General features: G+C 38.8%; 3 protein-coding genes across 5 annotated transcripts; 2 read left to right on the top strand and 1 right to left on the bottom strand.

Annotated features, from left to right (window-relative positions):
* Positions 1–1,634: 1,634 nt before the first annotated feature.
* Positions 1,635–5,758, top strand: LOC126800311 (glycosyltransferase BC10). 2 transcript variants are annotated; one of them, XM_050527658.1, is made up of 11 exons: positions 1,635–2,156; positions 2,240–2,353; positions 2,578–2,678; positions 2,786–2,857; positions 3,228–3,309; positions 3,439–3,519; positions 3,646–3,684; positions 3,895–3,960; positions 4,633–4,782; positions 5,347–5,475; positions 5,574–5,758. In XM_050527658.1, exons 1-11 carry the CDS (start codon positions 1,923–1,925, stop codon positions 5,592–5,594), a joined length of 1,089 nt encoding a protein of 362 aa, XP_050383615.1. In that variant the 5' UTR covers positions 1,635–1,922; the 3' UTR covers positions 5,595–5,758. The 2 variants fall into 2 exon arrangements, with proteins under 2 accessions (XP_050383615.1, XP_050383616.1); XM_050527659.1 differs by lacking the exon at positions 2,786–2,857.
* Positions 5,759–9,233: 3,475 nt separating this feature from the next.
* Positions 9,234–12,430, top strand: LOC126800309 (probable galactinol--sucrose galactosyltransferase 5). Its single transcript, XM_050527656.1, has 4 exons — positions 9,234–10,638; positions 10,873–11,050; positions 11,161–11,528; positions 11,641–12,430. Exons 1-4 carry the CDS (start codon positions 9,439–9,441, stop codon positions 12,202–12,204), a joined length of 2,310 nt encoding a protein of 769 aa, XP_050383613.1. The 5' UTR covers positions 9,234–9,438; the 3' UTR covers positions 12,205–12,430.
* Positions 12,431–13,489: 1,059 nt separating this feature from the next.
* Positions 13,490–20,394, bottom strand: LOC126800308 (zinc finger CCCH domain-containing protein 41). Of its 2 annotated transcripts, XM_050527655.1 has the most exons (6): positions 20,106–20,394; positions 17,940–18,826; positions 16,260–17,462; positions 15,672–16,019; positions 14,454–14,942; positions 13,490–13,897 (listed from the first exon to the last, which is right to left on the bottom strand). In XM_050527655.1, exons 2-5 carry the CDS (start codon positions 18,714–18,716, stop codon positions 14,487–14,489), a joined length of 2,784 nt encoding a protein of 927 aa, XP_050383612.1. In that variant the 5' UTR covers positions 18,717–18,826; positions 20,106–20,394; the 3' UTR covers positions 13,490–13,897; positions 14,454–14,486. The 2 variants fall into 2 exon arrangements, with proteins under 2 accessions (XP_050383612.1, XP_050383611.1); XM_050527654.1 differs by lacking the exon at positions 13,490–13,897 and having other exon boundaries at positions 14,332–14,942.
* Positions 20,395–22,657: the final 2,263 nt, after the last annotated feature.

The raw sequence follows: 22,657 nt of genomic DNA, 5'->3' as shown, positions 1-22,657 counted from the left end.
ATTCGAGAAAACCTAATTTAGTGGATTCAAGGCTGCCGTTAGTGGATTATAACGGATTAGTTCCGTTACATTAAGTAATTAGACACAACTCGTGTTGTAATTATTATTTTTAAGATGTTACTTCTAAGTAGTTGTAGTCGGTCATTTAATTTACTTCTATTTTGTTTGTTCTTATCAGTTAAGTTTTTTCCTGCTAGCAAAAAAGGGCTACTGCCTAAAGAGTTGTCAAGCTGCATACAGGTTATGCATTATACAATTTGGATGAGAGTGTTCTCATATCCGTTTTCTCTGAGTCTGAGATCATGGTGTAGGATTTCATAATTTGCACTTTTGCAGTGGACTTCTGCCAGTTGAGTTCTGATTAGTGATTACTATTATTGTCAAAATCAGATTATCATATTTAGTGTCTTATATATTCATCGTATCCGAATGTGTATTTTATTGACTTCTCATGTTGTGTATTGAGACTTGCTTTGGTGAAAGAAATGAGCCCCATACCAGAACCTTACGGGTCAAGCTTCCATGAAGTTCATGGTTCCTTGATTCAGAGTCAGCAAGAAAGAGTTAGCTAGGACTGTATGTAGGACACTCATCTGGACCGAGTAGTGAGTAATTGAAACCAAACCGTATAGAAAAAGTGAGGTAATAGGCTCATGTTTTTTTATGTGAACTCAATAGCAGTAATTAAGTAATTTTACACTGTTGATTTAGATGATTCATTATGTTGGGTTGTATTATTTTAGAAATCATACTCCTGGCCGCATGATCATTATTGAAGTTCGTCGTGTTCATTGCTTATAGATCCGCCTTCCTTAGCTACTGCTTCATTTGGAAGTCAATTGCTTGCATTTGGTGGTACAGTACCTGCCTAATTTAAGTTATTGCATATGATGAAGTCCATTATCACCAACAACACATTATTAAAACATTGTAACAACTTCCGGTAGATAGATTTCATGTGTATGGTATAAAGTAGATAATCAATCATATGTGAAATAAAACTTATCAAAGCTAGTAATCCATATTTCCATAAATTTCTTGAACGAAGCAAATGTCGAAATAACAATTATACAACTTACGTCTAACCGTTAAATAGATGTGTGACATGAATTATACAAAAAACTACATAGAAAATCAGATATCACAATTTCATACTCACAAACGACTGAGCAAAATGTGCCAACAAGGTTTGCCTCAGTTGGCAAAGGCGGACTTGAGGTGTATCAACTACACATGTTTGATACCCACTGTCAGCATATCTCGTTAGCTCGCGATATGTAAATTCTCCTGGGGAAATCCATACCTAAGGGATGTGTGACATGTACATGTCGGTTGTAAGTCCTTCAAAATTAAGATCGTGAGTATGACCCGACGATGATGGTATAGCGTAACCAAGTTCTTACTAAAAATTTTTATAACAAAAAAAACGACTCGGCAATACGTGACCATTACAAAAATAGAATGCCTAAAAAACCGGAAACCATTCTTCTACTCACTCCGTGAGATTGTGTCACTTCACCAAATAATGCTCGAAAAAGGGACACATGCTACGGTGTGGACTGACGAAAGTGCTCATCAAAACTGTCATTACAAGTAAGATTCTCTATACCCAAGTAGCCCAACATCACAAGCAACTAGGAAAAACACATCACAACTTCACTACCCAAAAACAAATTGAAACCGCACCTCCACTGAGAGCGAGCCGCTGATTCAAGTTTCCCATCTTCTTCCGGGTCCATTCTCATCATATTCTCGCGAGAATTTCAAACCCACTTCAAAAAGCTGAGAGCTTCAAACTTGGGTGGGATCTGGTCTGGTCCTTCTTCACGTGGAAGCAATGACGATGCTTCACCTCCACAGCTTCTTCTTCTCCAACTTGGCTGAAGCTCTAATCTTGTGGTGAATGCACAAGAGGGTCAACAATGAAGCGACCAAAGTCACAGTTCAAGTGGAAGCGCAAGCTGTTCGCTTTGGTTTTGATGTGCTTGTGTTTTGGGACATTGGTCCTTCTTATGCACACTCACTTCTCTCGGGTTATGACTCTCGCTTCAATTCGTCCCCAGATGATGACATCAATCCAACGGCCCAAGATTGCCTTCTTGTTCATCGCACGCAATCGGCTGCCGTTGGATATGCTCTGGGATGTTTTCTTTCAGGTGAAAAATGGATTCAAAGTTGTGATTTTTACTTGAAAGTTGTGATTTTTACTTGAAAGGTTTGGTTTTTAATGGTTTTGCAGGGTGGAGAGAGTAAGTTTTCGATTTATGTGCACTCCAGGCCGGGATTTCTGTTCAATAAGGTCACCACCAGATCAGAATTTTTTCGGAATCGTCAAGTCAATGATAGCATACAGGTGGCATTTTCTATTTCATATACATGATATTTGGCAATGTAATGTTTGTTGTGACTTGTGAGGCTTGAATTGGTTTAATGCAATGTACATATGGTGTGTGATGTGCATTTTACTATATGTAAAGTTGAGGAGTTTGGTTTGAGTTTTGCCAGTGAGTGTGGTTTTGTGTTTCTGTGGTTTTTGTATTGGGATTGTTATAGTTAGCTATATGTGTTCAATACCAGGTAGATTGGGGAGAGGCGACTATGATTGAAGCAGAGCGGATATTGCTCAGACATGCGCTTGAGGATCCTCTTAATCAACGCTTTGCTTTTGTTTCGGATAGGTGAAGATTGGCTTGATGATTTATTTGTGCTGGTTCCTTTATTGTGTTTATTAATCGTGATAGTGTTCATTATCTAACAGTATTTCAGTTACTTGATTTCTTTTCAGCTGCATCCCTCTTTACAATTTCAACTATATATATGACTATGTCATGTCAACAAGAACCAGTTTTGTAGACAGGTGAGTGGACCAACTCAAATATGCAGTGCTATAATGAACATATGAAATAAATGATTGTCAAAGGTCTGCAGCCATCAGTTGGTCTGCACATTCCTTGATAGTTGAAAGCTGAAACTATTTCATTTCAAGTCCTTTTTATATTAATAAATGAAAAGGCTACTTTAATTTCGTCTACTGACTGCAACTGAGTCACTCGTGAAAAATAACTTTACACCTAGTACAGAGCTCCATCTGAATATTGTACATCCATTTCAAACTCGGACATTTTATCCACTTGTTTGTGGACTATGTCTTCCAATGTTGTCGAGTTGTTTTCATTTTACGGTAATCACCTTTAAAAGTATGTTTAACTATTAATTTATGGAAACAGCTTTGCTGATACAAAAGATGGCCGCTACAATCCAAAAATGCATCCTATTATTCCTGTACAAAACTGGAGAAAAGGATCTCAGGTAAGGAAATTTCTGGAATAATTTGCTTCCTAAATTTTTGTACAGACTAAAAAGAAAACCTAATAAGACGTTAGTATTGTACTCTGACTATTCTACAGATTGGCTTATTCTTGTATTTCTTTGTTATAGTGGGTTGTGTTGACTAGGAAGCATGCGGAGGTTGTAGTGAAAGACAATACAGTGTTTCCTATGTTTCAGTTGTATTGCAAGGTAAATTGCCGTTGAATTATTGACTCACTGTTGCAAAAGATGTAGTCTAAATTATTCCCCTACAGGGTGCCTGTTGTAACCTCATATTTACCTGTTTTATCACTTTTATGTATGACCATTATGCAGAGGAAGTCGTTACCTGAGTTTTGGCGTGACCGTCCTGTTGTAAGTACTTCTCGTCAATTCTAAATTCGTAATCAATTACCACATCAGGCTCTCAGCTACCTTATAATAGCAGTCTTGCGCCAAAACAAGCAAGTTGACATATGAATTGCATTTTCCTTCTTAATTTTTGACTTGACAGATAAGGTTATTCAAATATATTCTACAAGAGAAACTGTACTTGTCTCCTGAATTTTTTCTGCAATTTTGCAGCCAGCTGATAACTCCAAGGAGCACAATTGCATTCCAGACGAGCATTATGTTCAGACATTACTGGCGGTAAGATAAATTCCTGTTTAACTATTGTGAGCCTGAGTTTAACGTAGTTATTCCTGGAGGTTGAAACTGTACAAAGCCTTCTTCATCGTAAGTCTTTGCCACCCAGGTAGGTTTTTCCTAGGAGATATCTAGGTCAGATATATTTATGAAACTAGAGGCTAGACAATTTTGTTTAAACCATTTGGGTCACATTTATGGTCACATATGTTGTTACTGGTTCATAAACAATATGAAATGTTGGTTCCTAGAAAGCTGAATAGACCAGAGAAGAGTGTCAGGACAGTAGCTTAAAGTCTTTCCTCATTCCTTATAAATAGAAAGTTCTCTTCTTTTAAGCAGCCACATTATTATTTTCTGAATAAAGCAGCTATATTTAGGTATTAATTACATTTTTTGTTAATGTAGATAATATCAAAGGCTCAAGTTCATTTTAGACTTAAATTCAATAATCAGATAAAAGCCTCCTGGTTTTTTAGTTATCTACCTGAACTTTGTTCGTTTATTATGGAGTAAGGTATATGTATGCAGATTAGGGGCTTCAGTTGAAATAAAGCTAAAATCCCATTCACATGTGATTTTCTCTTTTATTTGTGGTTCTGTTTTTTTTTTCCTCTCCACCCTATTTTACATTTGAAAGATTGAACATCTTTGAGCTAAATAGTTTAATTTCAGCAAGAAGGTCTTGAAGGAGAAATCACGCGAAGATCACTGACACACTCATCTTGGGATCTGTCATCCACTATAGACCGTGAGCGCCGTGGATGGCACCCTATGGCTTACAAATATTCAGATGTCACTCCCATGCTGATTAAATCCATAAAGGTATGTATACTTTTCATGTGGCAGCAAGCGATCCTTTAGCAATGATTAGTTGAGGTTGGAGACTTGCAGCAACCTAATGTTAATGGGTTTCCTTTCAAGTTAAACAATTCAAGTCATTAAATATTGGTAGTTTATTTGGCACAAAATCCAACCTTTAATGGTTCAGTGGCGCCAAAGAATATGCTCAAGTTGATTGGACATTATATGGTTGCACCTCAAGTTTTTTATTGGAATTTCAAGCAGTGGGTGTTCTTAGAGGGGTCTGATTAGATGTATATTAGTATTTGTCATTGATTAAGAACAATAAGTTCCTGTTTTGTTGTTTTAAAAAAAAGAACAATAAGCCTCTTTTAATACTCTGAGAACTAGTATTTAATCCAAATGCCTTCTTTCTGTTACAAACATCCAAATGATTAATCCCCTGGAATGGCTCAATTAAGCCATTGTGTTCAAGATTTTAAGTTCAGTAGCCATGGACTGATTTTTTTGAAATTACATTTAACATATGCTTTTGTTAAGGTAGGAAAGTTCCCAACCGAGCTTTGACGAACTTTTTTATTTCAGGATGTAGATAATATCTACTATGAAACTGAGTATCGAAGAGAGTGGTGTAGCAGCAAGGGGAAACCCTCTCCATGCTTTCTTTTTGCGAGAAAATTTACCCGGCCTGCTGCTCTCAGGCTTCTCAACACGGTAACATTCAAAATCTTAGTCAGTTTTCTAGCTTTTGCTTGGATACTTTTGTCAAGGAGTCCCATATGATTAAATAGTTGTTTTTTCCCATTTGACAGAGTACACTGGAGCTAAGGTGAATGACTGAATTCTAACTGCGGTCAAGATTATTCAGCTACACCAGATACCAGTGTCAAACTGTTTTAGAGATATGTACGACAGCTACAGTAAGAAATAGAATTGTGTAAATGTGTATTTACTAATTACCATGTTGTATATGTATATTTTCTTTTAGAAAAACAAATAGGTGGGGTTTAGGCATCCCCGCCTGATAAACGTGAAGAGAAAGAAACAAATAAGCAGAACAAAATGAAATCACTGCATTATTCTAGTACACAAGTACTGCATTCTGGATAACGAGTTCCCCACCATGCATCTGGATCGTCAAAATCTCAATTTGGAGACTACTTTCTCCATCCACATCATATATTCTATCTAGTTTTGAGTGAGAAGCACATAGCTACCAAATGCCTACCTAGTAAAGTGAGAAGGAAAAAAACATCTAACTAATAGCTTATAATGATTTTAAGGGAGTTTTTCTTAGCAAAGTTGTCGGTCAGTGTTGGATCAATTGGTTCAACAACTATCTGCAATAGCAGGAAGAAAATGGGAGGGTAAAGGGTTTATTTTCTGATCAGATGGAAGCTAGTCTTAAAGATTGTCAATTGCCTTCCAGTTGCTCATAGCGAATAAACTTTGAAATATGTGTAAGCCAATCACTTAGTTTTTCTCATGCTCCAAAATGTTCCACGGGAGCCTTTTTGTTGCTCCTCTTTTCATTCTAGCTTTTAATCTGTCATTTACATACGAATAGAAAAGAATTTATACTGAACTATTAAGAGGAGAATCTAAACATCCTCTTCTAGTAACTCTTAGAATGCACTGGTGGATTAATACGAATATATAAACTAAAGAACCTAGTGGTTGTGTGAGCAAGCGAGTCACAGTGAAAGTAGTAAAACCCGCAAACGAAAATGTAGAGAGATTGTGAACATGTGGATTTCAATAGAGTAGAATTCTTCAGGCAAGCATATATATATATATATATATAGTATAATATGCCTGTGCGGTGCATACTTTCTTGCTTCTTTCTCAGTATTCATGGACAATATTCACAATTAGTGTAAACCTGCTCCAGCAGTCCAGGCTCCAGAGGCATTTATGAACTTTGAAAAACCTCCGGGTATTATATCCTTGTATACTTCTCATTAAGCTCCACCAACCGGCCAGCACATCCACTTGCAGATCTTCCTAACTTACATGAATGCAGTTACTTCAAACAGAATCTACTACTACTGTTTCCCATCCAGCCTGAAATCTATGCTCGATCCTCAGCATGGACTGAAATTTGACAAAATTAGCATTTGTAAAGTAACTTGCTCCGATCTCCAGAGAGGCATTGATGAAAAACACTCTTGTTATCCTGGTACCTCTCATAAATTAGCGGCACCAGCCCAGTACAATCACTTCTTCTTCGAAACTTACATGATTGTGCGCAGTTCCTTCAAGCAAAATGTACTATTATTGCTACTACCATTTCCCATCAAGGACCAGATGTTTTGTAAGAACAATAAAGGCCAGCAGGTCCCATGCATTGCAGAGAGTAAATTTGCTCAATCTACCCTAGCCTCATCACTCCTCAGCATATCAAAGCTTCAGCAACTACTTACTACTTGCTACGTACTCCCCTGACTTCTTCACTCTTCGATTTTAAAAGAGCCACATGTCGACCCTTGAAGAATCTCTCCTAACCTCTTGCCCTCGTCTTCATCAGAAGTTCAGAATTACTCGTCGTCACCCTTTCCCTCGATCTCGTTGCTTCAATTGGCCAAACACGAAGCAGAGGAAGCTTCTGAATGAATTAACATGCCGGTGTTGTCTTGGGATAGGTAGAGGGAATCAGAATGACCTTTCTTTTCCCAGAAGTGCGTGTACCTACACCAACGGTTCCCTCTTACTCACTCACTTGCGTGGGATTTCCTCGTTGGTTTGCAACGTCTTGCAGAAGTTCGGATTTCCAACTACCTACTACAAAAACGGTTGGGTCAAACATCTTTTCTTGACCACGACGTAAATACGTGTCGCCCATGCATCGTTCCACGTTATTTTTAACGGTTTTCTTCAAGTGTCGGTGGGAAAAATAACTGATTCGCTGGGATTCATACAGGTGGCATGTGGTCGGCACGCTACGGTAAATAACTACCCTCATTCTAAGGGAATTTAAGTAATAAACTTACCATAAGGTTGAAGAAAAAGTGTACAATTCCATTTTGTTTTTAGGGGTTAAAGGCCAACGCGCTTTGAGCAAGAATATTCAGTCTCTTGCTAAATAAGGGTTTCGAGATTTCGACATTAATATTTATGAATAAATAGATTCGGAAGGTTGGCCAAGGTAGAGATATGTAGACAAAAAACAAAAAAAAGTGCATAGAGGAATCTTCCTCTTTTTTGGTTGAAAGAGAGCTGATGTAATACGAGTTCCGGAAACTGGTCTAGAATGTTATCAATGTAAGGAGAATGGACTAGCTAGATCGATGAATTGATTAAGTTTCGTATATTCTGGATTAAAGTAAAAATAAAAGCATTAAAAAAAGGCATATATTCTCTATGAACAGGCATTTGCAAGCACGCTACTCCTTTTCTAGAGATTTCTAGTTTTGAAATGAACATATTTAGATCCCAAGTAATTGATCTTATAGTCACTTTTTATGGTTTTAGGAGATTTGATATTCTGTTATCACTTAGTTTTCAAGTCTATGGTCTTACAGTTATATGTACCTTTCGAATTAAGCCCTAAGAGATTTGATCTAATTGATTAATAAGCTAGGTAAATCATAAATGATTTCGTCTCCAAGCCAAGTTAATTAATTGATTAAACGTTAAGGTTGCGGGCAATTATGCCATAGAAGGGGACTACAACCGCCCATATAATAGGGCAAAAACCATACCATTCTTAAAGATATCATTTCCTTTATGTAAGATAGCTAGCTTTTTCGATTGCCAAAAAGAAATGCACCAGCTAGATGATACTAGATATATACCTTGTGGTGTTCACTTTGAGTTGGTATAGATGAATTCCTTGATCGTGAAATTGAGATGGTATCTAAAGTCGATTGGGTAGTGTCTTATGTATCATAGTTAATAATAAATCAAAGCGATTATTGTTTTTAACAACGGATCTCAAAGAGTTATTATCATGAGAACTATTTATAAATTTTCTCTCCAAGTTCTATATTAGTGCGCGTGCCACTAACTAGTCATATGACATATACAAGACTTGGTGGTGACTATTTCATCAAACAATTCATACACGTACATATATAGATGATCTGTCTCGTGTTGGTTTCTTGGAGGGGGGGGGGGGGTGTGTCTTTGTACGTATTAGTTTCGTTATACGCGCGAGAGAAATTGATGCTTAAGCAGCAGCGACAATTCTCCCGAAATATCAGTGTCATATTTTCCCTATCCATGATGGCATGGTGTTACAATTGTCCAGACATGTTTTATCCACAACATCAAATTTAGGCGTTCTAATGGATAATTTCAGAAATCAATATCATGATCCCTTTTTTTTTGGACCGACACTATCAGAACTTTATTGTATTTATTTTTGTTTAAGCTAGTGGAAAAAAGAAATATTAAAATAAAAATGCATACCAACAATACCATTGCCTATAAAATACGATACCCATAATCGTCGAAACCATAACATCTAACACAAGCAAAATTGAGATTTCATACAAACACAATCAAGCAGTTAACAGAGATTCTTTCCATTTCTATCACAAGATTCATTTCTCGGATTCTCCGTTCTAACAATACCATTTTTTCTCTATATAAACCTCTTTGCTTCTTCTACCTTCCATCACCTCACAACCCCTAAAACCTCTTCTTCACTGATCATCATACGCAGTCTCAGCAATCATGGCCCCAAATTTGAGCAATGGTCTTGCTGTCGTCAATGGCGCAAAACCAAGTCCTTTTAGCCTTCAAGGTTCCAACTTGACAGCCAACGGCCACCTCATCCTCTCCGATGTCCCCCAAAACATAACAATCCTCCCATCATCCCACACCATCAGCAAGTCCACTTACCACGGGGCTTTTGTTGGCTTCGACGCCGCCGAGGCCAGCAGCCGCCACATTGTCCCCATTGGCCAGCTGAAGGATATCCGCTTCATGAGCATCTTCAGGTTCAAGGTCTGGTGGACCACTCACTGGGTCGGTTCCAACGGCCGTGACCTCGAGCAGGAGACTCAGATCGTCATACTTGAAAACTCCAACGCCGGCAGGCCCTATGTCGTCATCCTCCCGCTCCTCGAAGGCGGCTTCCGTGCTTCCATCCAGCCAGGCGCCGAGGACTTCCTCGACGTATGCTTGGAGAGCGGGTCAACTCAGGTCACAGACAAGAGATTCTCCAGCGTGCTTTATCTTCACGCCGGAGAAGACCCATTCACGCTGGTGAAGGACGCTGTCAAGGTCGCCAAAGCACACTTGGGAACGTTCAACCTGTTGGAGGAGAAGACACCACCCGGCATCGTTGACAAGTTTGGTTGGTGCACATGGGATGCTTTCTACCTCACTGTGCACCCTCAAGGCGTCATTGACGGCGTGAGAAAGCTCGTAGAGGGAGGGTGCCCTCCGGGGCTTGTGTTGCTCGATGACGGGTGGCAGTCCATCGGCCACGACTCTGATCCCATCACCAAAGAAGGTATGGGCCAGACTGCCGCCGGTGAGCAAATGCCGTGCAGGCTGCTCAAGTTCAAAGAGAACTACAAGTTCATCGACTATGTGAGTTCCAATGACCCAAACAGAAAAGGCATGGGTGCGTTTGTAAATGACTTGAAAGACGAGTTCAAGAGCGTGGACTATGTGTACGTGTGGCACGCGCTGTGTGGCTACTGGGGTGGGATCCGGCCCAATGTTCCCGGCCTGCCGGAGGCGGTGGTTATTGAGCCGAAGCTTTCACCAGGGTTGAAGAACACTATGGAAGATCTGGCCGTGGATAAGATTGTAAGCACTGGAATTGGGCTTGTCCCACCGGAAAAAGTTAACCAAATGTATGAAGGGCTCCATTCTCACCTGAAGTCAGTTGGAATCGACGGGGTCAAGGTTGACGTTATCCATGTAAGTCCAACCCTCTTCTTGTATTTTATTGGTAGTTAGGTTTTGGACGGCGTTGAAGTTGCAACTGTCATCAACCTAGAAAGTTCATCAGCTTATGTGTCATAATCTTATTATCCATGACTAGATGGTATTGTCAAATAATCATATTCAGTTACTTTGACTAATTGGTCGGTGCATCACCTCTTTTTCATTAAGTAATTAAATTAATTTTTATTATTTTTGGGGTACGTGCAGTTGCTGGAAATGGTGTGTGAGAACTATGGTGGACGTGTGAACCTGGCTAAAGCATATTACGATGCGCTAACAGCTTCGGTGAGGAAGCACTTCGACGGCAATGGTGTCATTGCTAGCATGGAGCACTGCAACGACTTCATGTTCCTCGGAACTGAAGCCATCACTCTCGGGCGTGTTGGTATGTCTTTTGATTTTGTTCAACTTCGGCTTTCGTTTGTGTAGAATCCGTAATCCAAACATGTTCTTATGTTGCATTATTCTTACATGGTTGTGTTATGCTTTGCGTAGGTGACGATTTCTGGTGCACTGACCCCTCCGGCGATCCCAACGGTACATTTTGGTTGCAAGGGTGTCACATGGTTCATTGTGCTTACAATAGCTTGTGGATGGGCAACTTCATACAGCCGGACTGGGACATGTTCCAGTCGACTCATCCCTGTGCCGCATTCCATGCTGCGTCTAGGGCGATCTCCGGCGGTCCTATTTATGTGAGTGACACTGTGGGGAACCACAACTTTGATGTGCTCAAAACCCTGGTGGTGCCCGACGGCTCTATCCTTCGCTGCGAGTACTATGCTCTTCCTACTCGCGATTGCCTCTTTGAGGATCCTCTTCATGATGGCCGCACGATGCTCAAAATTTGGAACCTCAACAAGGTAATTGATCGAGTTATCTTGCAATCTGTAATTACATGTTGTCGTTGTACACCATGTGTGTGAAACCTTATACTCTGTGGCTCTGTGCTGATTCGTTTATTTCTGTTCACAGTATAATGGAGTTATTGGGGCCTTTAACTGCCAAGGAGGAGGCTGGAGCCGTGAGACTAGGCGAAACCAATGTTTTTCCAAGTATGTGGGGAAGGTGTCCTCCAAGGCCAACCCTAAGGACATCGAATGGAACAGTGGAAAGAATTCGATTTCCATCGAAGGAGTGCAAATGTTTGCCTTGTACTATCACCAAGCCAAGAAGCTAATCCTATCCAAGCCATCCGAGGATGTGGAGCTGTCACTGGAGCCCTTCAACTTTGAGCTAATTTTTGTTTCCCCGGTGACTACTTTGCCTAGCACGTCTGTGCAGTTTGCGCCTATTGGCTTAGTGAACATGCTCAACACCGGCGGTGCTGTCAAGTCGTTGGTTTACGGTGAGGAGGGGAACTCTGTTCAAATCGGAGTTAAGGGCACCGGAGAGATGAGGGTGTTTGCGTCTGAGAAGCCACTAGGTTGCAAGATTGATGGAAGCTGTGTCGCTTTTGAGTATGAAGAGAACATGGTTAGAGTTCATGTTCCATGGACTGGTACCTCCGCCTTGTCTATCGTGGAGTACATATTCTAGATCTATAGGTCACTTGGTTTTCCTTAAGAGCAAGTGACTATATAAATATAGCTAAGTACTGTATTCCAATTTTCTGTTTAGCTCCCTCAAGTAGTACTATGGGAGAATCAACTATGTTCGATTTCAAGTGATATATATATATATATATATATATATATATATATATATATATGAGACTTTTCATTATATGACTTTCTGGTGGTACTTGAGGATTCTTGTACTTACATGTGACTGAGAGTAACAAGTGATCATCAGATACTAGCTTAACTTGCTTTCTGGTGGTTTGTACAATAGTTGTGTTTGTTGATTGTGTGAGATAAAATACGATGTTGTCTCATTGTTTCTTTACAATCATGACTGTTATCAGCCATTACCATTCTGCAGGGCTGAGAGTGGTTGTCAAATTAGAGTAATTTTTTGAGTTCCTTCCCATTGATGTTACATTGTTACCTTCAAATGGCTGAGAATGGTTGTCAAATTCGAAAATTTTGATAAGGGAAATGTCCTTCTGTGACTATAAGATCCTCTCCGATGGTTATCAAATCAAGTAATGACCCTTCCGCGACTAAAAAGTAGTCTATAATATTTGTTCAGAGCGAAGTTTTGCCGGCAATTATTTGGGAAATGAACTCAAGCATGATGCAACGTTTCAGTCAATGAACGTCGTAGTCTGCTAGTAAGAAGTTCCATAGATTGGTATCGACCCCTTTTGGACTTCATTGGAATTGCATAACAACGATCATGATCCACAATGAAGTCTTAAGTTTGTGGCTACATTGATCTGCTCTTTGGTAACAGGAGTTGTGTCGACCCTTAACATCACTCTTTGGTTATTGTTAGTACTTAAAGACTACTAGTAGTTGTTGAACTCTGCTGTAGACCATCCTTACAGTAGTTGTTGCCGGGCATACTCAAATCATTCATCCTCCTCACATTATTGATCGGCGTAAAGTTACTACGATCATGATCCACAACGAAATCCAAGGTTGCAGTAATACTGACGTGCTGGTCACTAGCGTCATTACAATACTACTACTGGTGGTTGAACATTGTGGTATATCCTTCTCAAAGTAGTATGTGTTGCTGGTCATATACATCAAAGTGTTTTCCACAACTTCATTACCATTTTTCTTAACCTCTTGTTCTCGGGTACAATGTACATCTCTGTTGATCTTTGATATTCATCAAAGTATCTTCCACTACTTCTTGATGATGCACTCTTCCTAAGCTCTTCTTCTTTCAGCTTATAGCGTGTTATTTCTCTTGTTTGATTCAGATGAGCGCTTGTTCTTTTTGAGATCGCAAAACGCCCAATGAGAGAAATTGCTACTGCACTCCTCCATTTGCCAAGCAGCATGGTGCTAAGAATGATCACTCTCATACCGGAATATTCTCTGTCCCAATCAGGTTTCCATCCTCATCATGAATTGCCAGAATTGGTTTAGACCTTTCACTTGCCATGGCGGTTTAACTAAAAGTTACCGCAAAGAAATACAAGGATTCTTCAACCTCAGGCATCCTGTAAGATGGCACTGGGATTACTGACTCTTTTAACTCCATTCACCCTGCTATGGAGAATACAGCACACCAACTCACTGCCAACTCGTGATCCTTTTGAGTGGAACCTGAAACCCTTTGGCCTCACAGTAGACATTGTTGTTTGTGGCTGTGACCTGAAAATTTCGTAAGCAATCTGGAATAGAGGTTAAAATAGGAACCGTACTTTAGTATGGGGATTTACGTCTGTTGCTTAACTACTTTTTTCAGGCAAGTATAGAACTTTGACATCCTACATTCTTTATGTTTTTGGTTAAATTAAGGTGGACCTTAATAGTTAGTACTTTCCTCTTATCTTGATGCCTAAATGTCCTCTCTATGATTAGTTAAATGTAAAATGGTAACGAGTAAGTTGCATTATACAATTGAAATTTAGTAAGATCCCAGGATCAACTAAGAGCCCAAGAGAAAGTTTAACGGTGAAAGGGAATTGATTCCCGTAGTATTTTGTGTAAATCATTTAAATAATTTTAACAGAATTGTTAGTCTTTATTCTTTGTTCCTAGACATCTCTAAGCAGAAAGACCACATCATACACCACTCAACCAACCTCAGGTGGCACTCAAAAAATAAGGAAATTCCCTTTGTACAGTCCCTTGCATACAATAAGAAACACTGGAAACTAGGAAATTTAAGCAATTGGTAAAGCAGGTTTCCTGAAAAATTAGAGTTCTTTTAGATTTAACAATTACCTGACTGTACAAAAGCTGAAAATTAGCCCATCTTTACGTTGAATCGATTTTAGATGACTCTTTCACCCCGGATGTTGGGCTTGAACTAGGCTCTGAAGGTTCACCCACTTCCATGTGCTCAACACAATCTTTTCTTTCAGAATGTTCAGACTCTGCATCGCCTGATGCAGATGCATCCTGGGATGTAGTGCTTGCCACTTTATGTGCAGACTGAACATCAGCTGATAATGGCCCGGTGGTGGATGGAGATTTTTCCCCACCATTGCTGGAGTTACTAGATGTCAACCACACAAATTTCAAGTCACACCCTTCCCAGCATTTACCATTGAGAAATGCTTTCTCTGCTGAACGACGTGTTGCGAAAGTTATACGCGCTGAGCATTTCTCTGATACATCCAATGCACTACCACAATCATGGGACTCCAGATCTTCTAACTCCACATTAGAAATATCACCGTATGGTGCAAAGTGTTCCTTAATAACAGCAACCTAGAAAAGAGTCCCTAAACATCAGTTTACCTTTCAAAGAGATATTTATCAACCGGAAAACCTAGAAAGCCATACAAATGCAATAAAATTTACCACATCTATAATTAGAGCTCCTCTGTATGATACATGGTAAAAGTATTAAAAGTATTGTGAGGGTGCAGAACTCAGTCCACAAATTACTTGGTTTCAGAATGAAAAAACAAGACTTTTAGCAGTAGAAATCCTAGTACGTGTTTTGTCTTCCACGTGACAATTGACATCAAGGAAGATAGATATTCATATCCATAACTGGAAACAAACGGATAAGGCTCTTACTCTAACAAATTTTCCATTGATAACATGGATTCTTTCAGACATAATTAAAATATTGAAGAAAATACTTACAACTTCTTTCACTGATTAGGTAAGTTTGAGAAGATTATTGGTCATATAAAAATGCACATGTCTTAAATCATAGGTTATAAAAGCGTATGTTTCAACAAAGAATCCAAACTAATGCAAGTTCACAGTGGCAGGTCCTATTGTGTAGTCTCATATCTTATTTCAACTCTAAACTCTGAATGCATGATTTCTATTCTATATGAAACTCCTAGCGCACTGATTGCTTCAGTGATAATAATTAATCAATTTATACATACATTGATTGAACAAAGTGTGAAGAACATGTGATGTGGCCAACTGTTTTTTCAGAGAGAGAGAGAGAGAGAGAGAGAGAGAAGGACAACTTACATTTGCAAATCCAGATGGTAAAGGAGGAAGAATTCTAAACCCAGTAGGACGATTGTCTAATTTGTATCTATTTAGAGGAACAGGAGTCCCTAGTGATGCTAATGGACGAATTGTCTGATGCTTCAAGCTAGGAGATTGTTGAAGAACTGTAGTTGTACTTGTTTTAGGACTGTGGTAGAGAACGGTATCCCCGGATTTGTTCTTATCAGTCAATAATTCATCATGCAGTGCTGACGCAGGATTAAGATTGGAGGAATTCGGAGTATCAACTTTACCGACCTCAGCTACTAATCCCACTTTGCGTCTCTTAGCGGCTAGCTCTGTGTCAGCTTCACCCTTTGGTCCGCCCTGAATACAAGAAATTGAAAAGGCTAAATATATGAAAAAGTAGAGTATTAATAATTTAATGCAACTGAATCCAGATAGTATGGAACTACGTTTCAGACTCTTTCATGAAAAACGTTTAAGAGACAAACTCTTCACAATAAGTATCCAGTGAAATAGCAAATAAAGTTATAGCAAGCAAAGATGTAACATGCATCAAATGAAAATACTAACATTAGCAAGAAGTACGTTAGTTGAACTTACTAGTTTCCCAAGCTTGTCCAACTGGCGGCGAAAGTCATTCCGTTTCTGGTCCAGCATTTCCTGCTTCTTGCGAAGTTCCTCCTTTAATTGCTCCAAATTTTCTAGCTTTTTCTGCAGAGGTGGAGCCTTGGGACCATTTAAAATTACATGCTTTGAGTTATCATAGGATGGTAGAGAAGCATCATATGCAAGAACAGTACCACCCTTTGAGGAAGCAGAATGTTGATTATCCTTGCTTGTACCAGAAACAGATGAATAGAGTGGAACTGAAGCAGCTGTCAAACCGGGAGAACTTTCTGACGCAATACTACCATTTCCTTGGCCATCCTCTGGAATGCTATCACGATTTGCCCACCATAACTTGATAAAACGATTACCCATTACAGCATCAGGGGCCTTCAAAGCAGCCTCAGCCTCTTCTCTCTTGGAAAACTGGACAAAAGCTCGCTCGCTATTTGATGGAATATAAATGTCCAAAATCTCTCCAAATCTTTGAAAATGAGAAACAAGAGCCTCCCTTCTGTTGCTTTTCTGGGGAATACCGTTGACAAAAAGAGTACGTAAGGCTTTTTGAGATGGTTTCCGAACAGTACGCATAGCATCATATGGTCTCTTGGCTAAAGAATCTACGGGTTTGGATGCCGCATCTTCTGCAATAATGCGCTTCCCTTGACGAGACTGATTTTGAATGTTGGCTAGTGACTCCTTAGTTTCATTCTCAGGATTATCCAAATAGTTTGTCATAGGATCAATTTTCTCTTTCACATCTGATCTACTCTTTGAGCTACCAATTCTACCCCAGACTGATACACTTGTGCTCTGTGAACCAGCAGCAGTTCCAACAGTTCTAATCGGGTACTCATTGTCTGCATTATCGTACAATCTGGCTTGATGACGGTCAGAAGGATCATCATTAGATAAGGTATCAGTTTCATCATTTCTAGGTGACTGCAGGCCTATGATTGCATCAGAAGTTTCAGGACCATTATTATTCCACAGGGGTTGATCAGGGTCATACAAATCAGCTCCCCCCAAAGAAGCATCATCAGTGACACTAGACTTGTTCGTTTTGCTATGCAATCCTTTGTTATTCATTGATGTAGTTGAAGATGCACTGACTGATGAAAAAGGTCCAGGACCAGTGGGTTTTCCTAGTAGGTGTGCACTTGGAAGTGAAACAGGAAGATTGAACTGAGAAAGACTCTGTAATTGAGAGAAATATGATTTCAATAAAAAACACAGGCCAGGAAATAATGAAGTTTGAATGTAAACAATGAAAACAAACAAAAACAGCCAAGATGAGACCCAGCATAGTGACTGAATGCAGTAGTGCAGTTAAGCAAACAGATTCATTTGTGATTTTATAAGTTGAATCAAACCCATCATAATACTTGTAAAGTACTATCTAGCTAGCATTTGACTAATTGCTAAGAAAATATTAATGCAAAGCTCTAATCAAACAAGTCTGATCAACACAAAGAAGCAGATCACGAAAATAATCATATAATGATGGGACATGTACAAACTGAAATTGGCATTATAGAACAAAGCTTAACAACAAAGCTACATGCCCGCAACCTATAAAAACTCGGGCTTTACGGTTGTTAAAAAAAACAGTTAAATAGTACCAAACATGATGGAATAAATATTTCAATTGATCTACGTACACAACAAATGTACCTGCACGTCTTCAACAACGATTCGGTTGACACCATGTTCCATTGGACACATGTCCCCTCTTAAGCAAAACCCACGCTCCTCAAAGTCTCTACATCTTTGGCGAGGAATGCCCAACTTTAATGAAGAATGGATTGGTGGTCTGAGTGTACCTTGCAACCCGATTGAATGCAGTGTATCCAGGCCACCATTTGGTATTCCTGGAAGCAATCCAAATGCATTCCAGGATGCACTCTGTGGATTGGAAACATTTGCCATTCCCCGTCCACCAAACATACTTGGAGGGAAGGATCCCAATTGAGCTGTAATATCAGAGCTGAACCTAGAATCACGTTGGCTCCATGATGCAGAGTCCCGTCCTCTTCCTCTTCCCCTACCAGGACCTAGGTCTCCAGGGAATGTTTGGTTTGCTCGCATCCTTTGATTTAAATCAAAAGGTGCACGAGGATGTGATGCTGAGCCTGGGTGTCTTTTATCAAACTTTCCAGGAAAGTTCTCACAAGAAGTGGAATTATAATTTTTTGATGGTGTACTCGCTTGAGAGTCATTATCTCTGAAAGAGTGCCCATTTGCAAAAGGTTTGTTCCTATTTCTGTATGGCCTTGCTATAACTTGATCATAGGTATCTCTCTCCATAGACCGCGAAGTAGTATCTGGTCTACGATGTTTGTGATTTCGATCAACATCATCGTCATCACTGACTTCCTTTTCCTCAGGATCACTAACAAAATCAGAGTCAGAAAGGCTACCTGGCTTTGGGGATGAAACTTTTAATTCCATTTGATCCCTTGATATCACTAGAGTGATGTTTTACGTTAACAAAATTTCTGAACTCCCAGTACCAGCAACAAAATGCACTTGTTTGTCTATAGATATTTCAGTGAGGGAACCTGGAAAGAGATAACAATTAGAAGTTTTCAAGAACATTGATAAAACACAAGAGGTAAATATATCAAAGTGAGTAAAAGAAGTTGGCAGTAGACATGAAATTATCTATATCGTATCTTGCACATCAAGGACAGGAACCACAAACAGAACTAATAATCATCAATCAACAGCCTTTCAAATATCAAACTTCTAATTGTCTATAGATAGTTTTGTACTAAAAAAAAAGAAAGCAAAATGGATCTCTAGTCAATTATAATAAACATAAACTTGGATGAGCTCATACAGTTACTAGGCTGAGTGCAAGGGAGGCATACATTATAACCATCTCGAGAAATCTGAAAGACACTAAATAAAGTCTTAATTAATACTAAGTGCACTACCACAATCCATTTTCCTTGCCTCAATAAAATGAAGCAAACAAACAGAACTTAGTTAATACAAAGCCACTCATCATACTACTTCTCGGGTTATTTCCTCCACTACCTAATCCAGCTAGATAGAAAAACTATTCTCTTATCCTGGAGCTTTGCAAGCTATTTCCATATTATTCTTAGGTTAGAGATAAAACTTAACCCTCATACCTTGAACATCTCAATACTTTGCAATAAATTACCATAAAACTCAAGTGCTTGCTTCTCCCAGCCTTGAAGGCATGGTGGAGAAACCTAAGTAAATGACAAGAATGAATCCCCAAAAACAAAAAAAACACAAGAACCTGAGGTGTGTTCTAATTATTTGTTTCATAATATAAGCTGTACAAGTATTCATGCAGACATTACTGGCGGCATATAAAACGAACCATAAAACCTAACGGCGAGAGGAAGCATATTAGCAACAAAAGAATAAGCATGATAAGTTACAGAACTATATCCTAAAAGGAACTCGCCGACGGCACCACCACGGATATAGCAAGTGCCTCCCTCTCTGGAACAAACCACACGCAATTCACAAGCTGCAGAATCGCAAGATTCCGGTAGTAATGAGCCGGAAATCATTGAGGTAAACAACACAAATGTACCAATCCAAATTGATCAAGTTTATGAGTTCATTGCCATAACCTCAACTAGCTAGCTTAAACTAGATAAACCACATTCACCAAAATCCTCCAAACCTATCAATCAACACTAATCACTAGCGAAACTAATCTCCTAAAACCTATAGGTTTTCGACACCACTAATCATTATCACAAACTCAAACTCAACCTAATTTCGGAAATTAAAAAACCTAAAGGGAATCGCATTAAGCGATCAAAATTTAGGTTTAGAACAATCGAGCAATACCTCTCAGGCGTGGGGGAATGGCTTCCGGAAGGTTCTATGTACAGATGGATTCGGCTCCGCCGCGTAGCCCAGAGCAATGCGCCGGAGGGGAACAGGAGGTGAGATTTTCGCGGTTGCGAGGATAAGCTAGGGGAGGATAGGATCGTAATTAATAGGTAATCGAGGGAGGCCTGTGGAAATTGGAGAGAGAGAGAGAGAGAGAGAGAGAGGAGGTGGGAGTGTGACTGGTTCGGTTTAGGGGTTGAGCGGAGCAAACAGGGATTTTTGGAGAGAGACGACGACGAACGACGACGACAGTGTTTGGTACCAAAAATTGGGAAAATTGGAAAATGAGTGAAATATAAAGTGAGGACGAAAAATGGGAAATTGAAAATTTCATTTAGACCTATGATGTTTTGATAAATTCGTATTTGACCCACTTAGAATTATACAATAATTACATATTCATCCTATATGTTCTATAAGTTAGGTGTTGGCCTGTTGGGCCACTGGTGGGTGCCCTATTCACCTCTTGATCCTTGTTTTTGGAGAAAAAAATGAGAGTTTGAGAAAATTGTTGAGGCAAGAAGCTCCATCTCTATATAGGGAAAGAGCTTATAATAATTTGATTTAATGTGCTAGCTAGTTATACTCTTATGTGTCTAAACGTACTTGTACCACATATGCGTTTAGCCTATCTACTTAATCCCCTAGTTCATAGCACAATCGTGTTTAAAAAAGGAATGCGTAATCTCCTAAGTTGTAAGAATTCCGCATTTGCTTACCTCAAAGTCTGAATGACATCATGATTAGAGTCAGATTTAGCTAAACTAGTAACAATTTACCTTTATCGAATAAACATTTAGCAACGACTTCACCAAACATGTTTAAATAATTGTATTTGATTTTATGATTGCACATCAACACAAAATAAATATAAGAAGCAATATAAGGATTCTTAACCAACATATCTCCACGTAATCCTATGCAATATGATAGTTAAAGATCATTTTTGGTCATATTCGAATTCTTAACCACTTTGCCAAATACAATGACTGATCTTCCCTTACAAAAGAACTATATGAAATTACATATTATATATATGTATAGTTCTTATACAAAGTGAAAATTTACTCTGAAATTATAGAGTGAACTTCTATTTTTGGTACACTTTTCGGTCAAATTTTTTCACCATAAACAATTCAATTTTTAAGTATGTTATTCAAGATTATCTATACATACAAAGTTTTATCCAATGTGATTATCTCTACATAGCTCTATAACCCCATTAGCTAAATTATCTTAGAGGCCTCAATGGCCCAAATTGAAGACTAAAACTCTAAAAGTATAAAAATCATCATGTTCCATCAATTGATCGAATGTCTTCCCACCTACTGTATGAATTGAGTCCCCTTCCATTGCCTACTACACACGATGTGTGTATATATTTTTTATTCAATAAAAATAAAAATGAGAATTTAGGCTCCATCAATGAGAACGAGTTAGTTACTTCTCTTTTACTGCTCCTAACAATGTGGTGTGATGATCTTTCTGAATAAGGGAGAATTTGAAATCCTAAAGATAAAAAATCTCTAGTGCGTAAGTTTGTTTTCTTTCTCGTTTTTACCTTGTTATTATGATTTTTTTTTTTAAAGTTGTTTGATAAATTAAGGGTAATAAAAGTAATTAGCAACTTGGCGGTTTCATATGTGGGATTGTCTTGGCAAATAACTCAAATTGTCAAACTATTCATGACCGAAGAGAGAGAGGAGTAGTGTTTCAATAAAACATGAGTGCTTGGAGACGTGGAAGAGAGAGGGGGGGAGGCGTGGGCAGTTGGTTTTGAAAATTGAAATTTTCACTTTTTTCCTACTTTCTTGTTACAGTTTTGCCTTTGTCTTATTTAATCATGTTATTGATAACAATAGTTCGACTTGAAACCTAAAGTTTTACCTGGTCAGTTCACAACATATTTTATTTGAATGGAACTAACTTTTTTTTTTAAATGGAAAAATGCCCTGGCCAACTTTTGTATTTACATTTAATTTTAGGATGAGCTTTTGTACAGTGTCAACCGAACCTTACTACAAAAATTATATATATATAAATTATATATAATTATTATTTATTTGTTGTGTTAGATGATGAGTTTTTTTGTAATTCGTCGTGTTGCACCGTATCGTATCGTAGTGTATGTGTCCGTGTAACATAAGAGCTTAATCTAGATGTTTCATTTTTTTTTCAATTGATTAACTTGATTCTTATCTCCTCAAATGTTGTCAAAATCGGCAATTGAGGCCATCAAGATCGTTGGTTCCATAAATATCACAAAATAATTGGAAGCCGCCGTCGAGGAGGCACGTTGGAAGATGAAGACGTCACCGCCGGCTCCGGCTTCACATCCATTGATAATTATTAGCCTCCATACTCCATATCTGGTACCTACAACTGTATGAAGCCATAATTAAGTCCTCATGACCTCTTATGAAACATTTTTCTTTAGTTTGTTAATTAAGGCAATTCCCCATATGAAACGGTTATTCACCTTATTCCTATAATGCATATCTGAAATA

This window comes from Argentina anserina, chromosome 6 (genome assembly GCF_933775445.1).
Source record: "Argentina anserina chromosome 6, drPotAnse1.1, whole genome shotgun sequence".
Lineage (NCBI taxonomy): Eukaryota > Viridiplantae > Streptophyta > Magnoliopsida > Rosales > Rosaceae > Argentina > Argentina anserina.
This window is presented reverse-complemented; position numbering and strand designations above follow the sequence as displayed.